The sequence below is a fragment of the Olea europaea genome, chromosome 10 (assembly GCF_002742605.1).
Source record: "Olea europaea var. sylvestris chromosome 10, O_europaea_v1, whole genome shotgun sequence".
Lineage (NCBI taxonomy): Eukaryota > Viridiplantae > Streptophyta > Magnoliopsida > Lamiales > Oleaceae > Olea > Olea europaea.
The window spans coordinates 8,292,143-8,312,678 of record NC_036246.1 but is presented as its reverse complement, the minus strand read 5'-3'; the positions used below and the strand labels follow the sequence as shown (position 1 = coordinate 8,312,678).

Below are 20,536 nucleotides of genomic sequence, written 5' to 3'. Positions count from 1 at the left end.
CACCCAGCTTTTTTTTTTTTTTTTTAAATTTTATTTAAGAACTTATTTAATTATTGGTTTGATATTAAGATTGTTAAACTTCTAGTATTTTATTTTATGTTGACGTCAAAATTTTATGTATTCGATTCTAAAATTTCATGACATTATTTAAATAATTTTCATACTTTTGAAAGTGCAATATGATGTTTAAAATACGATTTTAGTGACACTCGAACTTTGGAACTCGAATCGCCACAATAATACAGACAGCAACATTCACAAACTTGATAGTTCACAAGTTTAATCAAACACAACAGGAAAGACCAAACATTTGTGGATTTAATATATGTATAGTGTCGAGATTCTTAACGTTTCTTGTTCAATTTTTTCTTGACATTTCGGTTTTTTAAACAAAATCAAATCCAGCTAAACCAAGGTAAATATGCTGTTATCTTTTGTACACTAGCATCAAATTAGAAGAATCCAAATAAGGGCCACAAATTAGACGGTTAGAATTAGACATCAAAGTAGAATTTTATAAAAATTGTCATCTTTACAATCAAATAGGGGCCTCAAATTGGAGGAATTCACAAATTATTACTGAATGAATAATAGAGAAAAATACAATCTTGAACAATATACGAGACAAGAGAAATTAAGGGGTAGAAATCGATTCCTTATAATTCTTCTACGAATCTACTTCCTCTGTGAACACCCGCACAAACCGATTACTTGTAATTTCTTCTGCAAATATGCTTCCTTTGTGAACACCTATTCTCACCGTCTCTTTAACCATAGATAAAACGAGATTATTTTGAAATTAAAAAATTATCGTTAAAATCAACGTATAAAAATAACTTAAGTCAAACTTGATGTACATGTAACATGATTATAGTACAATTATTAATTATTAAGATGATCCCCCTCAATTTTACACCTATTGTTTACTATTATCAACTCTATCTTACTTGTAATGGACAAAAGAAGAATAAAATTTTATTTTTATAATTACTCAAACAACTTTTATCTACACATATAGTAAGATCCATAAATATTATTCACTCATCTATCATTCATTTTTATCTATTTATAAATCAAATTGATTATAAAGACTTCCTGGGCCTGCTTTTAGATCTTAACCGTAATATAGGTTTATAGGGATTATATGTAAGAAAAATGGCAAATGAAAATGTAATGCCAAATGTGCAAACGCTGTCATCTTTTAATTAATTTATTCAAACTTATATTTTCACATCACAAGAATCAGTTATTAAAACAAATTTTCTAAGCATGATTAATATTTGTCTTGATTTTTTACTAAGCTTGATTAATAATCAGGATTCTGCTTGATTAATTAGACAAAATTTGGTGAGCTTGAGAACATATATTTGTCTTACCTACTTAGTGATCTTAATTAGTCATAGAAATCTTGATTTGCAGGTGGATCAAGATTCACAAAGAAGTTGCAAGTGATGCCTATCAAGCCTAATTAAGTATTGGAAAATGAACAGATTGTTTATTTCAGATGTCAATTGGTAAGGGGAAAAATCCCTGACATGTTGAAAATCCTAGATAATTAATTAAGCACAACCTAAATTTTTAAAATATATATATATATAAATTTTCCTCGAAACTAAATATACCGTGCACGTACTATTTGATCCGACATGCATCAAGATTTGATAATTGAGATCAGGTGGTGACAATCGAAGGCACTACCAAGCGACGATATATTATGATCTAGTTACAGTGTCATTTTAGAGAATCTCTACTATGTGCCTGGGTGTATTAATTCTGCAATTCAACAATTTATTTTATGGGATTCTTTCGTAAAGGGTGTTTATTCGTAAGTAATCTTAATGCCCACCCATAAAAGAATCATCTTGTGATGAAATCGAAGAAGTGAGGGAAGACAAGGATATGTGTTATAGAGTGAGGAAGCTTACTAAATATGGCTCTAACCTAGATTAGTCTGCTTTTATTTAACCGATTAAGTCCTTATTTGGTCCTCATTATTTTCAAAACACATCTTTCTCTCTCTTATTTTCAATCACACATTCTTCAATTCCAAAATCTTGTCTTATTTTTTAACCACCCATTCACCATCAAAATACTATTATAAAATGCATGTTGCGCAAAAAAAATGTGAGTCAAACATTTTTAACACTATTTCGTCAAATTAAATCTTTTTGTTTAAGACATCACATGAGCTAGGTATAACAAATACATCCATGGAAAAATCTACTTATACAAATAAACTTCTTAATTCTCAAAAACAGCTGTATGACTTTTGTGATTGATTATTATTGACAAAAACAAAACGATGCAAACTATAAGCTATTTCAATCCACTTAAAATAAACATGTAAATTAGGCATATACTTTCATACGTGAGCCTGAATAGTCAATGGGTAATTATATTGGCACCACAAATTTTATTTGTTACACCATATTTTAATTGCTATTAAACTCCTTTATCTTTGTTTATTATAGCAATTTTTCTGTAACATTTTTTCGACGAATTCTTATCTTTAACATTCAATTTATTAGTATGTATCATCCTTGTAATGATTTATATCAAAATATTTTCTTTTCATGCTTTGAATTGAAGAAAAAATATTTTTTTCGCACTTTTCATTTATTCATTTTTTAAAAAATATGATGGAAAAATAAGTTATTTTACGTTATTTCAATGAACTTTTAGGATATAAAACCGTTAACAAATATAAAATGTGTTAACTAATGGAAAGTTTGATGATAAGAATGATGTAAAAAATCATTAGGGATATAAATGCTATAATGAGCAAAGATTAAGAACTGTAAGTGTAATTAAAATATGGTGCAAAAAATAAAAATTTTGGTTTAAATATAATTGCCGTCAATTACTTTACAAAAGTCGAAATTTTGTGGTGCCAGCTTTTAATAATTAATTAATCAGAAACAAACTGCATTATTTACCCGGCTTCAAGTCACGCACACTAAATCATAAAAACAAATTATATTTTGATAGTCTTAAACGTGTTTTTTTAGTTTCAAATCTACCAAACTTACCCATTGAAAAATCATTGTAACTGTTTCCTTAAACGCAAGAATATTTATAGTTTTACAATCACAAAATTTTTTACTTTAACTTGAAGAGGATTTAGAATTTGAACTGGATTCAACATCATAAGCTTCTTGATATTGATAAACATGTTCTAACTTTAAGTTAGACTCATTATCAGAAATGGAATTTGAATCAATAAGATTGAGAAGTTGAAGCTTAATATCTTAATCAATTTGAAGATTATTAATCTTGCTTTTGTGAGGACATTTGTTAGAATAATGACAAGATTTTTGACATTTCTAACAAGTAACATTACTTTTTCTTGAAAATCTTTTCTTTTGAAATTTCTTTTTAAAATAATTTTTGAATAAGAAGGTCTTTGAAAATTCTTTTCTTTTGAATAAAATTTTTTTTTTGAAAAATCTTTTCTTTTTGTTTTTGATGGAGGAATAATTTTCTCAAATCCATATTGTTCACAGAATGATCCAAGTTCTTTTCGACTATCTAATCCTTTTGTTTGCATTTTGGATTTTAGTTTGAGTTCATTACAAAGTGCTAGTCTTTCTCTATTGATGAAGCAAATTAATTCTCCATAAGAAAGATCATCATATGAAATATTATTTGAATATTCTTTTTTGATAGAATTTTTGACTCTTTCAGAAAATAATTTTGGAAGTCCAGATAAAATTCTTTCTTTCCAATAAGCTTGATTACAATATTTTCGCAAAAATACACGTGTTAAAAACATATCTTTGTACTAGCAAAAATCTTGTAAATTTGAACAACTTAAAGCTAATAAAATACTTGGAATTTTTTCTTAAACATCTAATGGAGATCTAACAAAATGTTTGATAATACAATAAACTATGGTATTAAAACTATCATTTGTACCATCAGGTTTGAGAGTTTGAACAATTTGAATTTTCTCTTGTTCAGAAATGTATTTGAACCACAAATTATTTAATTGACCAGCAAAATCTTGAATGATATTGTTTGTTGACTCAATTGGAGAAAGTTCTTCTCGAATATAGGTATTATAACAAGTACTCATAATTTCATGAGTTTCAAAAATTTGATATTCGGTTAAATCATCTATATTTCAAATAGTTATACAGCTTCCAAAGAATGTTGTAGGCATTTTAGCTTTTTAGTTGAAAAGTAAATCTGAATGAGTATTTTTTGGATAATAAAGAGGAATTTTTGAAAATTAAACTTTTTTACCTTGAAATTTATTGATTTGAAGAACTTCATCATCAATAAATTGAGATTCAATATCATCAATAGTATTGATGTTATTTGAAGTAGAGGAAGATGATATTTTTGATAACTGAGTATCAAATTCTTTTAGAACATTAATCTCAATTTTGAGATCATTTTTCGATTCAGCCTCATGCCTGTTTATTAAAACTAACTCTATTGGCTTAATACCTTTTGAGGAAGATGATCTCTCAATTTCAGAATTTATTTCAATTCTGTTGAACTGAGAATAGATAGATTGAAGAACTACATTAGTGTAGTTATTTTGAGTTCAAATAACAACAAAATGAGATTCATCATACCATTCTTCAAATATCTTTTGAAAGGAGAAATAGGAATTTCAGTACTTCCATGTGGAACTACAATCTCTTGCAAAAGAGGATGAGAAGATTGAATATTCTTTCTAGAAAGAGTTTTCCAAATTTTCTGTGGAATATTAGTAGTTTGAATATTTTTTCTTTCTTTGATTTTGCAAAAAAACAAAAAAAAAAAAAAAAAAAAAAAAAATTTTTCAAAAAAACTTTTTCCTTCTTTGAAAAAGTGGGCTTTTTGTTAAAAGCTTTGAAATACGCCTATTCATCAAAACTTAAATCTTCAGGGAATTTATAAAATTCTCATTCTTCTTTTGAAAAACTTTAGCGAAATATTTTTCGAAAACTTTTAACATCAGGAGTTTGATTAGTTTTGAATTCATTTCTTCTATCAGTTGTAGAAGAAATAACATTTGTTTGATGATCAAGTCTTTCATTTTGAGAATAAAACATATCAGAAAAAGTTGGAGATTCGATTGTGCTGATTCTTCTTCTTTTTCTGCTTCTTTTTAAGTATATTGAGGTTTTGGAATATTTGGAGTGAAATCAACACATGTAAAAGAAGATGTTGAGAATCTAGCAGATTGTGAGGAAGTTTTAGGTTTATCTTAAGATCTAGAAGAATAAGATTTTTGAAATCTAAAGGAAGATCCCTTAAGAATCATTTTGACGTTTCCATCAGGAAAAGTAAGAATTTGATTAGAAATTGTTTGAACAAGAGTAGGAGTAGGGTTTTGAATGTTTTCAAAATTTCATTCTAGTCCACGAGTTTGAAGATTTCAAGGAATTCTCTTGGGAATCATGGTGTTTCACTGAAAATGTTACATTCAATCAAAAGACTTTCATCTTTAGGGGATGAAAGTAAAGCATCAATATTAAGTTGAGTATTCATGAACTTGTTATCAAATATAAAATGTGTTAACTAATGGAAAGTTCGATGATTAGAATGATGTAAAAAATTAATAGGGATATAAATGCTATAATGAGTAGAGATTAAGAACTTTAAGTGCAATTAAAATATAGTGCAAAAAATAAAAATTGTGGTGTGAATATAATTGCCGTCAATTACTTTACAAAAGTCTAAATTTTGAGGTGCCAGCTTTTAATAATTATTTAATCAGAAACAAACTGCATTATTTACGGCTTCGAGTCGCACAGTAAATCATAAAAACAAATTAGATTTTGATAGTTTTAAACGTGTTTTTTCATTGTCAAATCTACCAAACTTACCCATTGAAAAATCAATGAACTGTTTCCTTAAACGCATATATATATTTGTGTCTTCTCTGAAAACATTTCTCATATTCTACTTACGTTTTCGAAAATAATCACTTCCTGAGAAACAACCTTGGTGGACAGGAAATGGGACATGCAGCCTATAGCAAGATTAGTTGTACGAGGAACAGCTCACCTGATGATCATGATCATGGCTTAAGTGATATAATTGAATTATTTCACATGCATAATAATCATTGTGTACCAACAATTGATTCCACAGAGAAGAAACTTTCTTGTTTACGTTCACAAATCATTGGTGGGAATTCAGAATTCAACACCCCGTTTGGAAAGCGCAGGCTCACTTATTCTGATCACACTGCCTCCGGCCGGTCTCTTCAATATATCGAAAATTACATCCTAAATCATGTTCTTCCGTTTTATGGTAACGATCCATTAATATATGCATGATTTTATTTTTAATTCTTGAGTCAAATTTAAACTAGATGAGTGGCCAAAAATTTAATGATTACTGTACAGGTAACAGTCACACTACAGACAGTTACGTAGGCTACCAGACTACAAAAATGGTGCATGAAGCAGCAAATTTCGTAAAGAAATGCTTAGGAGGTGGCGAAGAAGATGCAATAATCTTCTGTGGTTCTGGATCAACAGCAGCTATTAAAAGACTGCAGGAAGTCATGGGATTAGCTATTCCTTCAATAATAAGAGATAGATTCCTGAAATGTCTAAGCAAAGAAGAAAGGTGGGTGGTTTTTGTTGGCCCTTATGAACACCACTCCAACCTCCTCTCATGGCGGCAGAGCCTGGCGGAGGTGGTGGAGATTGGCCTGGATCAAAAAGGGTTGCTGGATATGGAATCCTTCAAAATCCAACTCGAATTTTATAAATCGAAAAACAGGCCAATTCTTGGATCCTTTTCAGCTTGTAGCAATGTCACTGGGATTTGTTCAGATACACGTGCAATATCTCGACTTCTTCACCAATTTGGAGGCTTTGCTTGTTTTGATTTTGCAGCAAGGTTAAAATAATAATACTAATAATTTCTTTCCTGAAAATAAGTATAAAGGCAGTATGATTATATGTTATATGTATTGATTTTTAATCTTGAATATAGTGGTCCTTACGAGAAGATTCAGATGAGATCAGGAGAAATTGACGGGTATGATGCAGTTTTCCTTAGCACACATAAATTTCTGGGAGGTCCAGGTTCTCCTGGGATTCTGCTAATGAGCAAGGCCCTTTATCTGCTGGGGTCTTCTCCCCCATCAACATGTGGAGGTGGAACCGTTAATTTTGTTAACAGTTACAATGAACAGGCAAGCGGGTTTACTTCTGAGTTAGAAATCTCGATTACTCTTTTATAAATAGACTATCGTGGTTGCTAAGAATTTAGTTGCATTGCATTTTTCCACAGCAATAATCGAATGGCATTGCAAAAATGGATTATGTAGCTGACCCCCAATTGTTACTGATAAATCCTGAATTTTGTCAAATTCAGGACACTTTATATGTTGACAACATAGAAGAAAGGGAAGATGCTGGAACACCACAAATCAATCAGAAAATCAGAGCAGCATTGGCTTTTTGGATAAAAGAATACATTGGTTACAAAACCATTGAGAGACTTGAACAAAATTACATTGAAAGAGCACTCAAAAGACTTGTTCCCAATCCCTACATATAGGTATTAGGCAATACAAAAGCCAAAAGACAAGCCATATTATCTTTCCTCATTTACTCTACTACAAGTTCTTCATCATCTGAGTTAAACCTGTGGAGAGAGACCGGAAATACGAGAGATAAGCCGCTTCACGGCACATTCGTTGCCAAACTTTTGAATGACCTTTTCGGAATCCAGGCCCAGGGAGGTTGTGCTTGTGCAGGGCCTTATGGACATAGTTTGCTCAATGTCAATGAGTCCCATTCCTCGCCTTCAGGTCGTCCATTGAAAAGGTTAGTCGTGTTAGTTTCTATCGCACATTGTAAACTAGAAACGTGACAAAAATATTGAATGATGACAGGGTTATGGTGGAGTAAAGCCAGGTTGGACAAGAGTGAGCTTTCCCTACTACATGTCTGAGGAAGAATTTGAGTTCATTCTTGCAGCAATTGAATTCCTAGCCATTTATGGGCAGAGATTTCTTCATTTATACCAGCTCAACTGGAGAACTGGTGCATGGAATTTCGACGAAAATGCACTCAAAAATACGTTTCTTGGGGAAGAAAATAATTTCAATCCTAATGGCTCATCCTTAGCCACTATGATCAAAGCATCAAACCAGATGGAATTTGATGGTTTGATCATCTGCAGATATGCAAATTATTTGGGGACTGCAAAACGCATTGCAACACTTCTTCCAAAATTTCCACCAGAGAGAAGGATACCAGAAGATATTATCATTGACCTTGTGCCCTTCAGAGTTTAAAACGTTAAACTCAATTGGGAAGAATAATCTCTTGTTTATTTTTCATCAACTATTTGGTTGCATTGTGAATGGGTAAAAGAAAATATTTTTTCAGTGTGGATATAAGTTTATTTATTCATTTCTTTTTTCGTAGTGCAAATAGAATAAATTATTATCATTGACTTAATAGGAGAGACGACTCCATTGTTCAAACAAGTAAAATGGTAATCAAGAAAGTCTTACGAATTTGAGTAAAATATATAAATAAATAAAAATCCACGATGAACATATGATCCACCCTCATCAAAGTCTTCACCAAATTATTCAAAACATTCGATATGTTTCTAATTTTCTAACTTTGACTTTGAAAGTCAATGATCCACTCTTATCAAACTCTTTCAAGAAAGATTCCTACAACCCTAGCAGGGCCGTACCTGTGTTTCGCGGGGCTTGAGGCAAACTTCAGAATTAGAGCACTAGGCCCTAAGTCGTAGCAAACAATTCCTTTTTTAAAAAAATAAAATAAAAAATTAGAAGTTTACGGAATTAAATTTGTTAACTTAAATCAACAATAAAACAACAAATAAATTTTTTAATGTTCCTTCCTTCTCTTTTCATTAAAGTATTTATTCGTTTCTTTTGAACATATGGGCATAATGAGTTTAAAAAAAGGGGGGGTGTAAAAAGTAAAAAAAGGGCCCCTAAAATTATGGGCCTGAGGCGGAGGCCTCTTGGGCCTCCCATCAAGTCCGGCTCTAGGCCCCAAATGGTTTAAACATAATTGTTTTTACAAACGTAATACTTTTTTACAAACATAATACTACTTAAAAAATGGATACAGATGGTGTTAAACATAATTTTTTTTTACAGAAGTACCACTAAAATGGATGCATTTGCCTTAGTTTGCTGCAATAATACGTTGTAAAATGGTTTAAACAAAATTTTTTTTTTTTTTTTTTTTTGACAAACGTAATACTCCTTAAGAAATGGATACAGAGGGTGTTAAACATAAATTTTATACAAAAGTACCACCACTTAAAATGAATACGGTGCGTGTTACTTTGCTGAAAAAATATGTTGTAGAAGTAGGGATGGAATTTTATAACTTCTCCATGAAAATTTATTCACACAATTAGTTTGCTGAAATTTTAACTTCGTAGATTTCTTAGGCCAATTTCCTTTAAGAAAATTTTCCTTGGGTTGCAGACTAGTAGCAAAAACTTGTATAAATATCGATGAATGTTCTAGTTCAGAAGGAGCTTCGAGAGCAAAATTATACAGGTAAAAAAGGTCATATACTCACAATTCGAACGGGACTAGCCCATCTTTATAATTTCCTTATCAAGTACCATTCGTTATTGTAACAACCAAGCCTCTACCATTAACTTATGGATTGGTCTAGAGGCCGGTTATAGACCAGACCCATTTATTTTTTTTATTTTTTTATTTTTTATTATTATTTTTTTTTCCAATGAGGCCCCTAAAAATCATGAGACCCCTTGGCGGCTGCCTAGTTAGCTTTGGGCCAAATTCGGGCCTCCACCGTATTTCTGGTTCGTCGACTTTTTCAACTTTATTCGAATCGTAGTAGAAAATGAACATAAAACATAATGGATGATCGCCACGTATATCAATAAAGCTTGAGTATAATTCATTCAATCTCGATTTAAGTATGAAATTAAAGATTCTAGCCACGAATTGCAGAAAACATAAAGAGACGAATACGATCAATTCATTGTTTATTAAAGAAACTAGTTTATGAGCCACCATGTTCCCAATACGAAGAGTGAGTGAACGCAACATGTTCCCCAACCAACCTTCGAGAGAAGCACTACAATATCCAAAATAATCAAAGAAATTATGAAAAGAAAATCAAATCATCAAGATTGCTCTGTACAAAAACTCAATATGGTACCAAAAATTGTTCAGGCGGGTACAAGCTGCACCTAAACATATTCAAAAACTAAGACCAATTCCTTGTAAAATACCCTCACGTCTTATGAAAGCAGTACAATAGCGCTGGATAAATATGTGCAGCATGGTGTCTCAATATATTGTACACAAGCGACATCATTATAAGGAGAAGGCATGTCCCAAGTCTGGGAAATGAAACAACACTTACTAGATTGAATTTTATAGAAAATGGCTGGCCATCACAAGTTGAGGCATCTCTTTATCTTCTTCTTCCTCTTCTTCAGTTTCAACTGAGGCCTCAGCCTTGAGTTCCTGAACCCTTTTATCCCATATACCATCTATCAACTTCCATGTGTCGTCACTGATGATTTGAGTCTGCATGTAAACACAAAAAGAACAGCTTTACAGTCATGAAAAGAAAATTGAGCTAGAAAGCAATGGACGCAGGACGTTGTACATACCTCCATAGGACGCGGTGCACCAAAAGTTGAAAACCCTACATTCCCTGGCGCAAAAGTCACTCTTCCTGGAAGTGAAATGCCGTGGTGTCCCCAACGTCCAGCATATATGAGGGCTCCATATTCATCAACTGGGCTCACAGCAGGCTGCAAACAAGAAATCGGCATATTTTTTGAAATTGTGAGTAAATTACTAGAGGTCAAGATTCCCCGAAAAAGTATTGCTGGAAATTCTTATTTACAATTCCACCATTACAACCAAAAAAAAAGAACGAAATGAATGAAGGAACAACAAAAATGAAAATGGTTAAGGATGTGCATCGACACTAAGTGCAACGAAACAAATTATGATTTTCGTTTGTACCGTACCATATGCTTCACATGTAAAGTAAACCCATAATGCCAATTATATACTTTTATTTACTACATCCATTGTTACTAGAAAAGCTAAGTCAAAAGAAGTTGAAAACATCTCCACAAAGAGATGGTGTCTGGTGAAGAAAAACAGATGCAAAGATAACCAATTATGGGATTAATACCAAAATTTTCGTTCAGAATATACCTGAGGTATTCGTGGAGAACTATTGTATATGTCCAAAATTTCGTCGGCTTTTATCTCTCCCTTCTCAAGTAGGACATCTGCTTGACATGAAAGAATGTACTAGAAATATCAAAAAGCAGATATAAACGACAGAAACTATTACTCTGTAGCTTTTTCACGGGTTTTTTGATGGTTATAATAATGTGAGGAATGCAAATCAAACCAACCTGTAATGTTTTCTACAGCAGGGCGGTATTCTCGTAGTACACTTGCGCATTTCTCCACAGAAAAACGCATATATTCGTCTCTAAGTGCTTGGAGTTTGGCAGCAAGCTGCAAGTGATTATCATAACCATTTGATTTAATTTATATTTAATTTACATGACAAAGACCAAAATAGCTTCAATTGAAATGATATATGTCTATCCTTACATTAGGCACAAGATCGTTCTGATATCTGTAATAGGCCTTCCCGAATGCAGTCATTCCTGTTTGCAGAATCAATAATTCTGCAAGTTTTGAAGCTTCTAATGTTGCCTTTGCAGAAATCCAGCATAGATTATCAACCCCAAATATCTCTTCCTCAATTACTCTAGCTAAACATAAAATAAAAATTATAGGAACATTAAAAATATAGAACGGCCTACAAAGTGACGGTAATATGTACTGAAATTATCAAAAAAATCAAGATTTGCAGAGATTAGCATTCTCAAACAAATCCAGGAACGTTTCCATAACAAGTACGAGATACATGCCTACCTCTAGATGCAATATTTTGGGGCACACAAGGAAAAATCAGATGAAAATGGTTTTTAAGGATGTTTCTCTACAACAAGATGCATTTATAACTTACGAGCACATGAGCGCACTATGGAGTTCACATAATCCACCTTCCTCTTAAATACCCTGCCTGATGTCTCCGTGTAGCGCAGATTTGGCTGATTTCGTATTGAATTAATCTCTGTCTGCAGAAATACCAAACAGATTTTTTGGGCTAATTAAAATGCAAAGAATAAGAGATAAAAAAGATTTCAGATGAGACGAAAACTCATCCAATCTAATGTCTCGTCAAACCTCAGCAAAAGGACGGTAAGGATCTGGAAAGTAACAAGCAAGAATTGCAACAGCTGCTTCTCGGTATGCCAATCTCAGTTTTAACTCTTCAGGCACTTCAGTGCTATCTTCTTGACCTGTTTCAAAAGTGCCCTTTTGCTGCAAGATATGATGAACAGTGTAAGAATACATTATGCTTATCCATATAAAACAACTTAGGAGGATAAGAACTTCTGCAGTTCTCAAAATCCCAACACTCACCCGCTTCAAGGCCTCAAGAAGTTCTTCTCGTCCAATGTAATCCAAGTCCTTCCTAGCTGTCAAAATCCCAGCTTCATTCCTGTCACAATTGCATGCTTCAGCTTGCTCTTCACGAAGAGTTAAAAAGATTATCAGATTTTAGGTTTATTTACAGTATATTTTGCAACTCTGCTCCAGTAAAATCTTCTGTAAGCTCTGCAATTTCCTGAAGCAGAATATCCTTCTCCTCCTCTGAACGAAAATATTTATTTCGAGCATGCACCTAATATGTATGCGATAAGAATTATCACTCATAATATAGGGAATAACATCTGAACAACTGTCTTCTTTTCCAGAGATCTGAAACAAAAGACCTCACATCGCTGAAAATGTATGCCTTGAATCACCAAAGTGTACCTTTAATATGGCAAATCTACCATCTTTTGATGGCAAGCCAACCCGAATAATCTTGTCAAAACGGCCCTTTCTCAAGAGAGCAGGATCAAGAATATCCAATCTATTTGTTGCACCAATAACTAACACCTGATGAACATATTGTTCAGAAGTAAACTCTAGTATTGTCATTGCTGAGAAAGAATTATCCAATCAAATGCATACCTGTGATGTGGAGACTTTAAAGCCATCCATTTCAGTCAGGATTTGAAGGAGACCTTGTTCCCTCTCTGCACCGCCCTAGTATAGCAAATAAATGTGAAAACGGTTACAGATAGTCAAGCAAGAGCATTATTCGTTTGTTAAGTCGGTTGATAAAATTTTTAATGTTAAATATATATTGCTATTGTCATTAGAAAATGAAAATGATAGCAACGAATCTAATGACACATTTCACTGCACAGCAAGAGTACAATGAAGATAAGACCTATAAATTCCAAAACTGAACTCCAATTAACAGTAATGTTTTAAAATTAAATGTCTTAGCATGTATCAATTTTAAATTAAAGACTTCAGTGGACTGACTTTTTTCTTCTTATTTTTTTATTATTATTTTTTAAGGGAAGTGAGACTGACACTTGATTTAATAAAACAGGAGATATAAGATTTGGCAAATGCCAAGCTGGTGCTGCAGTATTTGTCGGTAAAAGACTAGCAATTGTAAGTAAGATTTTTAAGAAGATTATAGATGTTAACTAACAATTTTTTGTACAAGACAGATCAAGAAAAACTTCTAGCAGAAAAACGAAACGACAAGTACTTCAACAATTCAACTGTCAGCAAAGAATTTGAACTTCAAAGGCATTAAACATATCAAGTCAATGTAAGCGGATTTGTAGAGTAGACAGGAAGAAAATCAGGAAAAAAAAAAAAAGCAGTTAAGATCTTCAACGTGTCATCTCATAGATTTTAAAGATTCTAAGAGGATATTTATACTCCTTAACATCCAAACAATTATATCCACATTTCTCGGCAATTGTTAAATCTGCAGACTGAGAAGTCGAAAAAGACATTTCTTTACACAATGATTACATAAAGACACATAGTCATACCCCACCAATATCAGGTCCACCACGTTTGCTGCCAATTGCATCTATCTCATCAATGAAAATGATGGAGGGAGCATATGACCTGGCACTGGAAAAAAGGTCCTTTACACGAGAAGCAGCTACACCAACAAACATCTGGAGAAATGAACGATAAGTTACTATAAGTTACTAGTTGTCTAGTAACTTTAAACAAACTATATACATGCGAAAAGAAAGGTATGGAATTGAACAAAACATAGCAGAGGATACGAAATCCAGAAATGAAATCATTCCAGCTTTAAAGGCCATCAAAAGAAACCTACAGGAAACATTCTGTCTAACACTTGAAGAACTCCAATGAGAGCGAGACTGTGTTAAAAATAAAAAAAATAATAAAAAAGGAAAGGAAAGAAGGGAAGAAAGAAACAAAAAGAGTCGAGATAGAGCCTTTATTTTGCATGTTAGAAGTTTAAAATTTTTAAGCCCCTCATTTAGCAAAAAAATTTGAAAGATACATTCGGAAACGAGTTGAAAATTTTAAACCTGGAATATGAAGATGTGAAGATGCATCTATGCCTATAACAATATTTTTTTTTTTTTTCCAGATTTCACCAACAAGAGGCCACTCACGACTACAGGATGTATACAATCAAATAAAAAAGGTCAGTCAGTGGAAGATGAAAAGAAATCCATCCAAGAGTCTGATGTGAAGATGGATTGCTTGCTTCAAAATTTATTTTAGAAAGGTGAAGAGACTCAGATATACGATAGGATTTCCAACAATTTCAAACATCCTCCTCTTACGCTCCCTCTTGAGCACCAACGTGAAGAAATGAGATATCAGCTTCCAAGTATAAGACCAATCTATATCCAACCACCTAAACTCCAACAGAACAGGAGTTCCTCGATAGAAGCTGGCATAACCCACCTCATTTTTTTGGCATTTTAGTTTGGCACTTATTGAGATTTGATTCAAATCTCAGACTCAAATGCGTTGACTACAAAAATGAACTTTTTTCCGGAGATGTTGAAACACAAGAAGGGACTCTAAATCTGGGAATTGACTGAATGAATGGAGATCTAGATGAGATCGCAGTTACTTGCATGCAGATCACCTAGATTTACAATATGTTATATGCACAATTTCTAATCAAGAACAATTTGCCACAAACATTTTCCGCGTATTTATCTTGTCAAGGAGGCAAAGTGTTTCTATTGTTAAAATGCTAAATCCTTCACCTCCACAAAATCTGTGCCATTTGCTGCAAAAAAGGGCAGTCCCGCTTCACCAGCTATAGCTTTTGCAAGAAGTGTTTTACCAGTTCCAGGAGGACCATGAAGGAGCACACCTTTTGGGCAATAGATACCTTTGTTTTGGAACTCCTCATCATTCTTTAGTATTCGAACAATCTCTTGTAGCTCCCTCTTAATATATTCTTGGCCAGCAAAATCGGCGAAGGTAACACCTGTTTTCTCTTCGGCTGATATGAACTTTGCCCTGACATAAAGATGGAATAACAAAATTAGAATAGGATGCTGCATTGGCTTCCCATAAAAAGTTAAAACAGACTCACTAATCCAGCTATCCATATTCATGTGCCTATTCTAATCATCAAAACCCAAGTATGAATACAAATGTTATATTTTTTGAAAAAATAGGTTTCAACTGAGGCTGCCACAGAAAAGAACAGCAAAAACAAAGAGATCAATTCACATTAGTTAAAATTTACTGATCATACATCAATGGACTGCACTTGCTTGAGCCCATTCATATTTTGTCAATTTTTAGTTGAAATAAAATAAAACTGAAAAATGGAATTTGGGAAAAAACAAACTCCAACAGATAAGAAGGATGAGGCATCAAGTGAACCTTAATTGCAGAAAGAGAGCAAATGATTCCTTTTCAGTATGGTAAGACCTATTTCTAATTATCAGACCTGAAAAATTATTATATTCTCAATCAACTGTAGAAGTGAGTTTAAATCTCAAATAGCGACTTGTTTTTATACAATTACATCTCTACTTATAATGTCCACGAATTTTGACAATGCGCCAAATGTCATCTCTATATTCAATGTGCAACACTATGTGTTCCATTTTTCTTGTCAAAATTGATGTCAACACTTGTGGAAAATTTGAAGTGCTAAGTATTTATTGTAAAAGTGCAAGGAGTTTGAAACTTGACTGCACTTCTCAGTTTTGAGTTCAAGACATGCAAATAATGTAAACTAATTTATTTCTCAGCTAATCAGTTATATTCTCACATCAAATGAGATTCATCTAATTCAAAACATGATTGAATAACACCAAAAGCATGTTTGAATTACCCAATATAGGGTAAAGCTAGAGTGGTCAGAACTCAGCAACTATTCAAAAACTTGAAGATCCAGATCAATCTAGAATATAATCTTACATTTAATTTATGTCAAATGACAGAGTCAAACACACAATTGTAAGGTAAGATGGCCTAAAAAGTATAGTCCCTCTTTGGCCCCCATTTTCTAAAACTCATTTTTCCTCAAACTAATTTTAAAACACGCGTTTCATGGGATCCACAACTTTTATCAACTTTTCAACCACACATTTTATCAATTTTTATCAAAATCTACTAAAAATTTGAATCAGCTGCGAGAGAATAGGCCGCTAGGGGGGGCGCCGTCCTTGGTGAGCAGGATTTTCAGCAAGTTTTGAGGCCTCAACGACTGGTCTTATTCACTTGTGAGGTCGGTTTGGAATAATAGGCTTCCCTGGAGATGAAAAAATGATCTCTTTTCCAGAACTTCAGGTGCGCTCTGCCCGGAGATAGCGAAATCTCCCCAACCTCAAGGTCGATATCAATCCTTGACCCACTTGTGCTTTCTGACTGACTTGCCTTATTCCTACTACTAAGATGGAATTTGTAACTTGCTCTCTACTTACCTAGCAGGCAAAGAATGACCTCTGCAGAAAGGATGATGGTCGACATTCCATTCCCCTTAAATTCTTAAATTAAAGGTGCTAATTTTATATATTTATTATTATTATTATTTTTTTTTATTGATTTGAAAACAAAACAGGGGCATAGCTTCTTAATTGACCGATAACTTCTCGAAATATTATTTTTCTCCTCCGACATGTTCTTTCAGAATTCCTGACCAGTACAAAGTTGGTCACAATTTCCCAGCATAGAGTGCCCAATATAATTCATAGTTATTTCAAGAACTGAATCTTTTCTTTCGCTTACTCTTGTTACAGCATAGGAACAAGTTAAAGTTAAAACCAATTGAAATTTCTGGATGCCATACAAAAAGTCAAAAACAATATGTAAATCAAGTGGTTCTCAAAAATCAAACTCCACTTACCGACTCTTGCCTAATGATCCTAAGGCACGCTGCTGAAGTGGCTGTGTGGTGTTCTTTTTAGGAGGAGTACCAAGATCACAAGGTATTAATTTAGCGTATATTGGCCTCATCATATTGTCAATCCAGACATATAGAGCAATAGAAAGAGCAAGCCTCATGGACCACACAACTGCAGTGGCAACAGTGGAATAGACTTCTGCTGGAACCGTATTTGCATTAAGGACATCGACGTTAACAAGCTGATGATGCAACTTCCGCCAAACATCATTCCAGCAATCAATTGGCATACGATCAACCACATGGCGTCGAAAAATGATTTGCTTCTTTGTATCACCATCTGAAACTTCCTCTTTTCCATCTTTGTAGTATGGTAGAATCACTGTGCAAAGACCCATAACAGCAAATTCATCAGATTCAAGGATAGAAGATGAGCTATATATTAAACAATATCCTAAACAGCAAATTCATCACAGTGCATAGCCCTCCTCTCTCACACTTGCAACTTGCAAGAACTGCCTAAAGATACGCAAATTTGACTGGTCAAAGCCATAAATTCATCAGCAAGTTCTGGTTTAATAAGTGCCCTTAGAGAACAATACATAAAAAGAGGCATGGTAAGTGCCTTTGGCGATTTGAGCTGGAACATAGTAGGAACATGAACTATGAATCAATGCTTCGTAAGATTTCCATGAAGCTAAGCCAATCAAGTTCCATCAAAGATATAAATATTTAGAAATTTAAATTAATTTTTCTTGATTCTTTTTCGACGAATAATCTAATGGTAAATATCAGAACTATAAACCTCCAACTCATAAAAATGATTTTATCAGTATCTGTTGTTTTATTTATTTGATTGCTAGATATCATTCCATTAATATGGAACAAAATATTATGTTCAATCATCTTGCGTTCAGATTTTCTACTTAATAATGTCAGGAAAGCTCAATCAATGACTAACTTTAGAAATGTTTACAAGGTGTGGATATATATTACTAAGCCTTCTTGGACGTACTAGATTGCTCCATTTTGTAATCAAACCAAAATGCGGAATATGCATAAGGATTACCACCAAATACGGAGATGTCCAACCTGAGACCGTCTGACCATAATTAGAATACTCCATAAATTGGACATTGTTCGAATCAAGAAGTCTCTTAAAGTCACTATAGTTTATCTGATGAGAACCCACAGGGTCCCATTCTGTTCCTTTCAACTTCCCCCTCATGGTCAGCAGTGCCCTGCTCCACTCTGAAGCCATCACAAGTTGCCTTTCTAACTGAACATTTGCTTTTCTTTCAAATTCTTCCAACTTATTCATTCGTTCTCTCTCTGTCTCCTTCAATTTCTGCAAATACCCATCATCAATGACATCACTGGGCACAAAATTACAAAATGAAATTTCAAATGAAGTGAAGACCAAAACTTTATTTTTTTCCCCTCTCCCTCCAAAGCACTAATTTTCAAACAACATGAAATTATCATGTTTCAATGAGTAAGACTGAAATTTGATTATTATTTTATGCCGTATTTTACTAGCGGAACCACATAATCCATAAATGGCAATGGAATTCCACTGCCATAAATAGCATCTACCAGTGGCTTTAAAGTACAGCAACTCAGCAAGAAATTACCCTTCAACTCGTCAGGAAAATGTAACAATTTCCAAATTCTTTGATCTTCATAATTATTTCCAAAAATAAATCTACCCTGCGAATTTCACTGCCTACACGATTCTGACTTTACTTTAAAATGTCCAAACCAGAAAGTGACATGCAGTGAAATTCACTTTAGTTATTTTAAAACCAAAACGCACCTCGAATAGATGCTGCGCTGACTCAGTGTCGCCTTCCACTGAGTTGGAACTCGAACTGGAAGAAGCATTGTAGGCCTTAATCTTGATACTTTTAACAACAGTACATACTGGTCTACCGTACCCTTTCAAAAGTAATTTTTTAGCGAAACCATGCCTAAAAACAAAAGATTTAGATGGTTTATAACTGTGATGCAGTTGGGCAGCAGAACCAGAAGGAAAAATATACAAAGGTTTCGGTGAAAAATGAGCAGATATTGATTGAAAATTTGATAGTGGGATTGAAAAATTGGAGACGTTCATGCTTGCTCGCGCTCTTTCACTGGGTTTCCACTGATGTTATCTTCACGCACCAGCACAAAACCCCCGCCGGCGCTCTGGTCTCATATCGCGATACGAAAATCGCTCGAATCTTTTCGTTGCTTTCAGTGGGCCGTGGTGCAGCTGACCCAAATATAGAGTTTAATAATGGAACATGTCCGGATCGAGACCCAGCCCAATTAAAGAGAATGTGGGGAAAAAAAATAAAATAAAATTCATAAACACCTGTAAAATAAAATTAAAAAAAATCAATATTATACCAAAATATTCATTTATCTACTGAAATATTTTGGATAACCCCAAAAAATAACACACAAATTTTTGACTGTGAAACCTTCTCGTTTTTTATTTGTAACTAAAAATTAAAATGACAAGGTTTACGCTCTACATTAATTGCAACGATTATAAGAATGCAAATTTAAATTATACATGATGTCAAAAAGTGAATTTTGGGCAATGTTCATCTCCAACTAAGGAATATAATTCCAATACTCATTTCTCATTGTGAAACATTCAACCTTCATTTGTGGATCCAATTTGTAGAGTGAATCTACCTCCAGCAAATTTTATTTATCGAAATCAAGTTAATCATTATCATTCGTAAATCAATAATAATCCATTTTGTAAAATATCATGTAACTCATAAAATAGTATTTTTCATATTAATCTCTCACTTGCTTCAGTGGTTTCTTTTCAATGCATGTGGTGTCGATTCGTATGAACTTTATATATATATATATATATATATATATATAGCCCTAATTAGCTGGCAAGTGGTGTGAAGAAGAATTGAAATGGATAGGGAATAGGGAATAGAAGTAATGTAATTTGAAAAGGGGTATTAATTTTATTGTGTAAAATGTTTTTATCTTTTATTTTTTACCATTTTCATCCATATTTTTATCTTTAATTGCGAAAAATGTCATTTTCATCCAATTTCTCAATGAAAATGTAAAATGATAAATACATCCTCCTATTTTAAAACCAAAAACAAAGAAATGGAAAATTAAAGAATAAATTACAATTATACTCCTAGATATTTTTAAAAACTGCAACTAAGTTCAAATAAATTATTAAAATGGTAATTAGTACAAAAGGTCCATACCTTTTTTTGACATTTTCACTCTTATTTTCACATTAT

General features: G+C 33.1%; 1 protein-coding gene and 1 pseudogene across 2 annotated transcripts; one reads left to right on the top strand and one right to left on the bottom strand.

The window, feature by feature from the left end:
• Window positions 1–5,919: 5,919 nt before the first annotated feature.
• LOC111401127 lies at window positions 5,920–8,332 on the top strand (annotated as a pseudogene).
• Window positions 8,333–9,958: 1,626 nt separating this feature from the next.
• LOC111401125 (probable inactive ATP-dependent zinc metalloprotease FTSHI 4, chloroplastic) lies at window positions 9,959–19,525 on the bottom strand. 2 transcript variants are annotated; one of them, XM_023028703.1, is made up of 16 exons: window positions 19,078–19,525; window positions 18,354–18,609; window positions 17,265–17,643; window positions 15,163–15,421; window positions 13,948–14,079; window positions 13,061–13,135; window positions 12,860–12,985; window positions 12,616–12,725; window positions 12,464–12,542; window positions 12,224–12,361; window positions 12,003–12,114; window positions 11,582–11,745; window positions 11,377–11,482; window positions 11,171–11,247; window positions 10,612–10,755; window positions 9,959–10,525 (listed from the first exon to the last, which is right to left on the bottom strand). In XM_023028703.1, the coding sequence occupies exons 1-16, from the start codon at window positions 19,375–19,377 to the stop codon at window positions 10,370–10,372; spliced, it is 2,613 nt and encodes an 870-aa protein (XP_022884471.1). In that variant the 5' UTR covers window positions 19,378–19,525; the 3' UTR covers window positions 9,959–10,369. The 2 variants fall into 2 exon arrangements, with proteins under 2 accessions (XP_022884471.1, XP_022884472.1); XM_023028704.1 differs by lacking the exon at window positions 19,078–19,525 and having other exon boundaries at window positions 18,331–18,449.
• Between the last annotated feature and the right edge of the window lie 1,011 nt (window positions 19,526–20,536).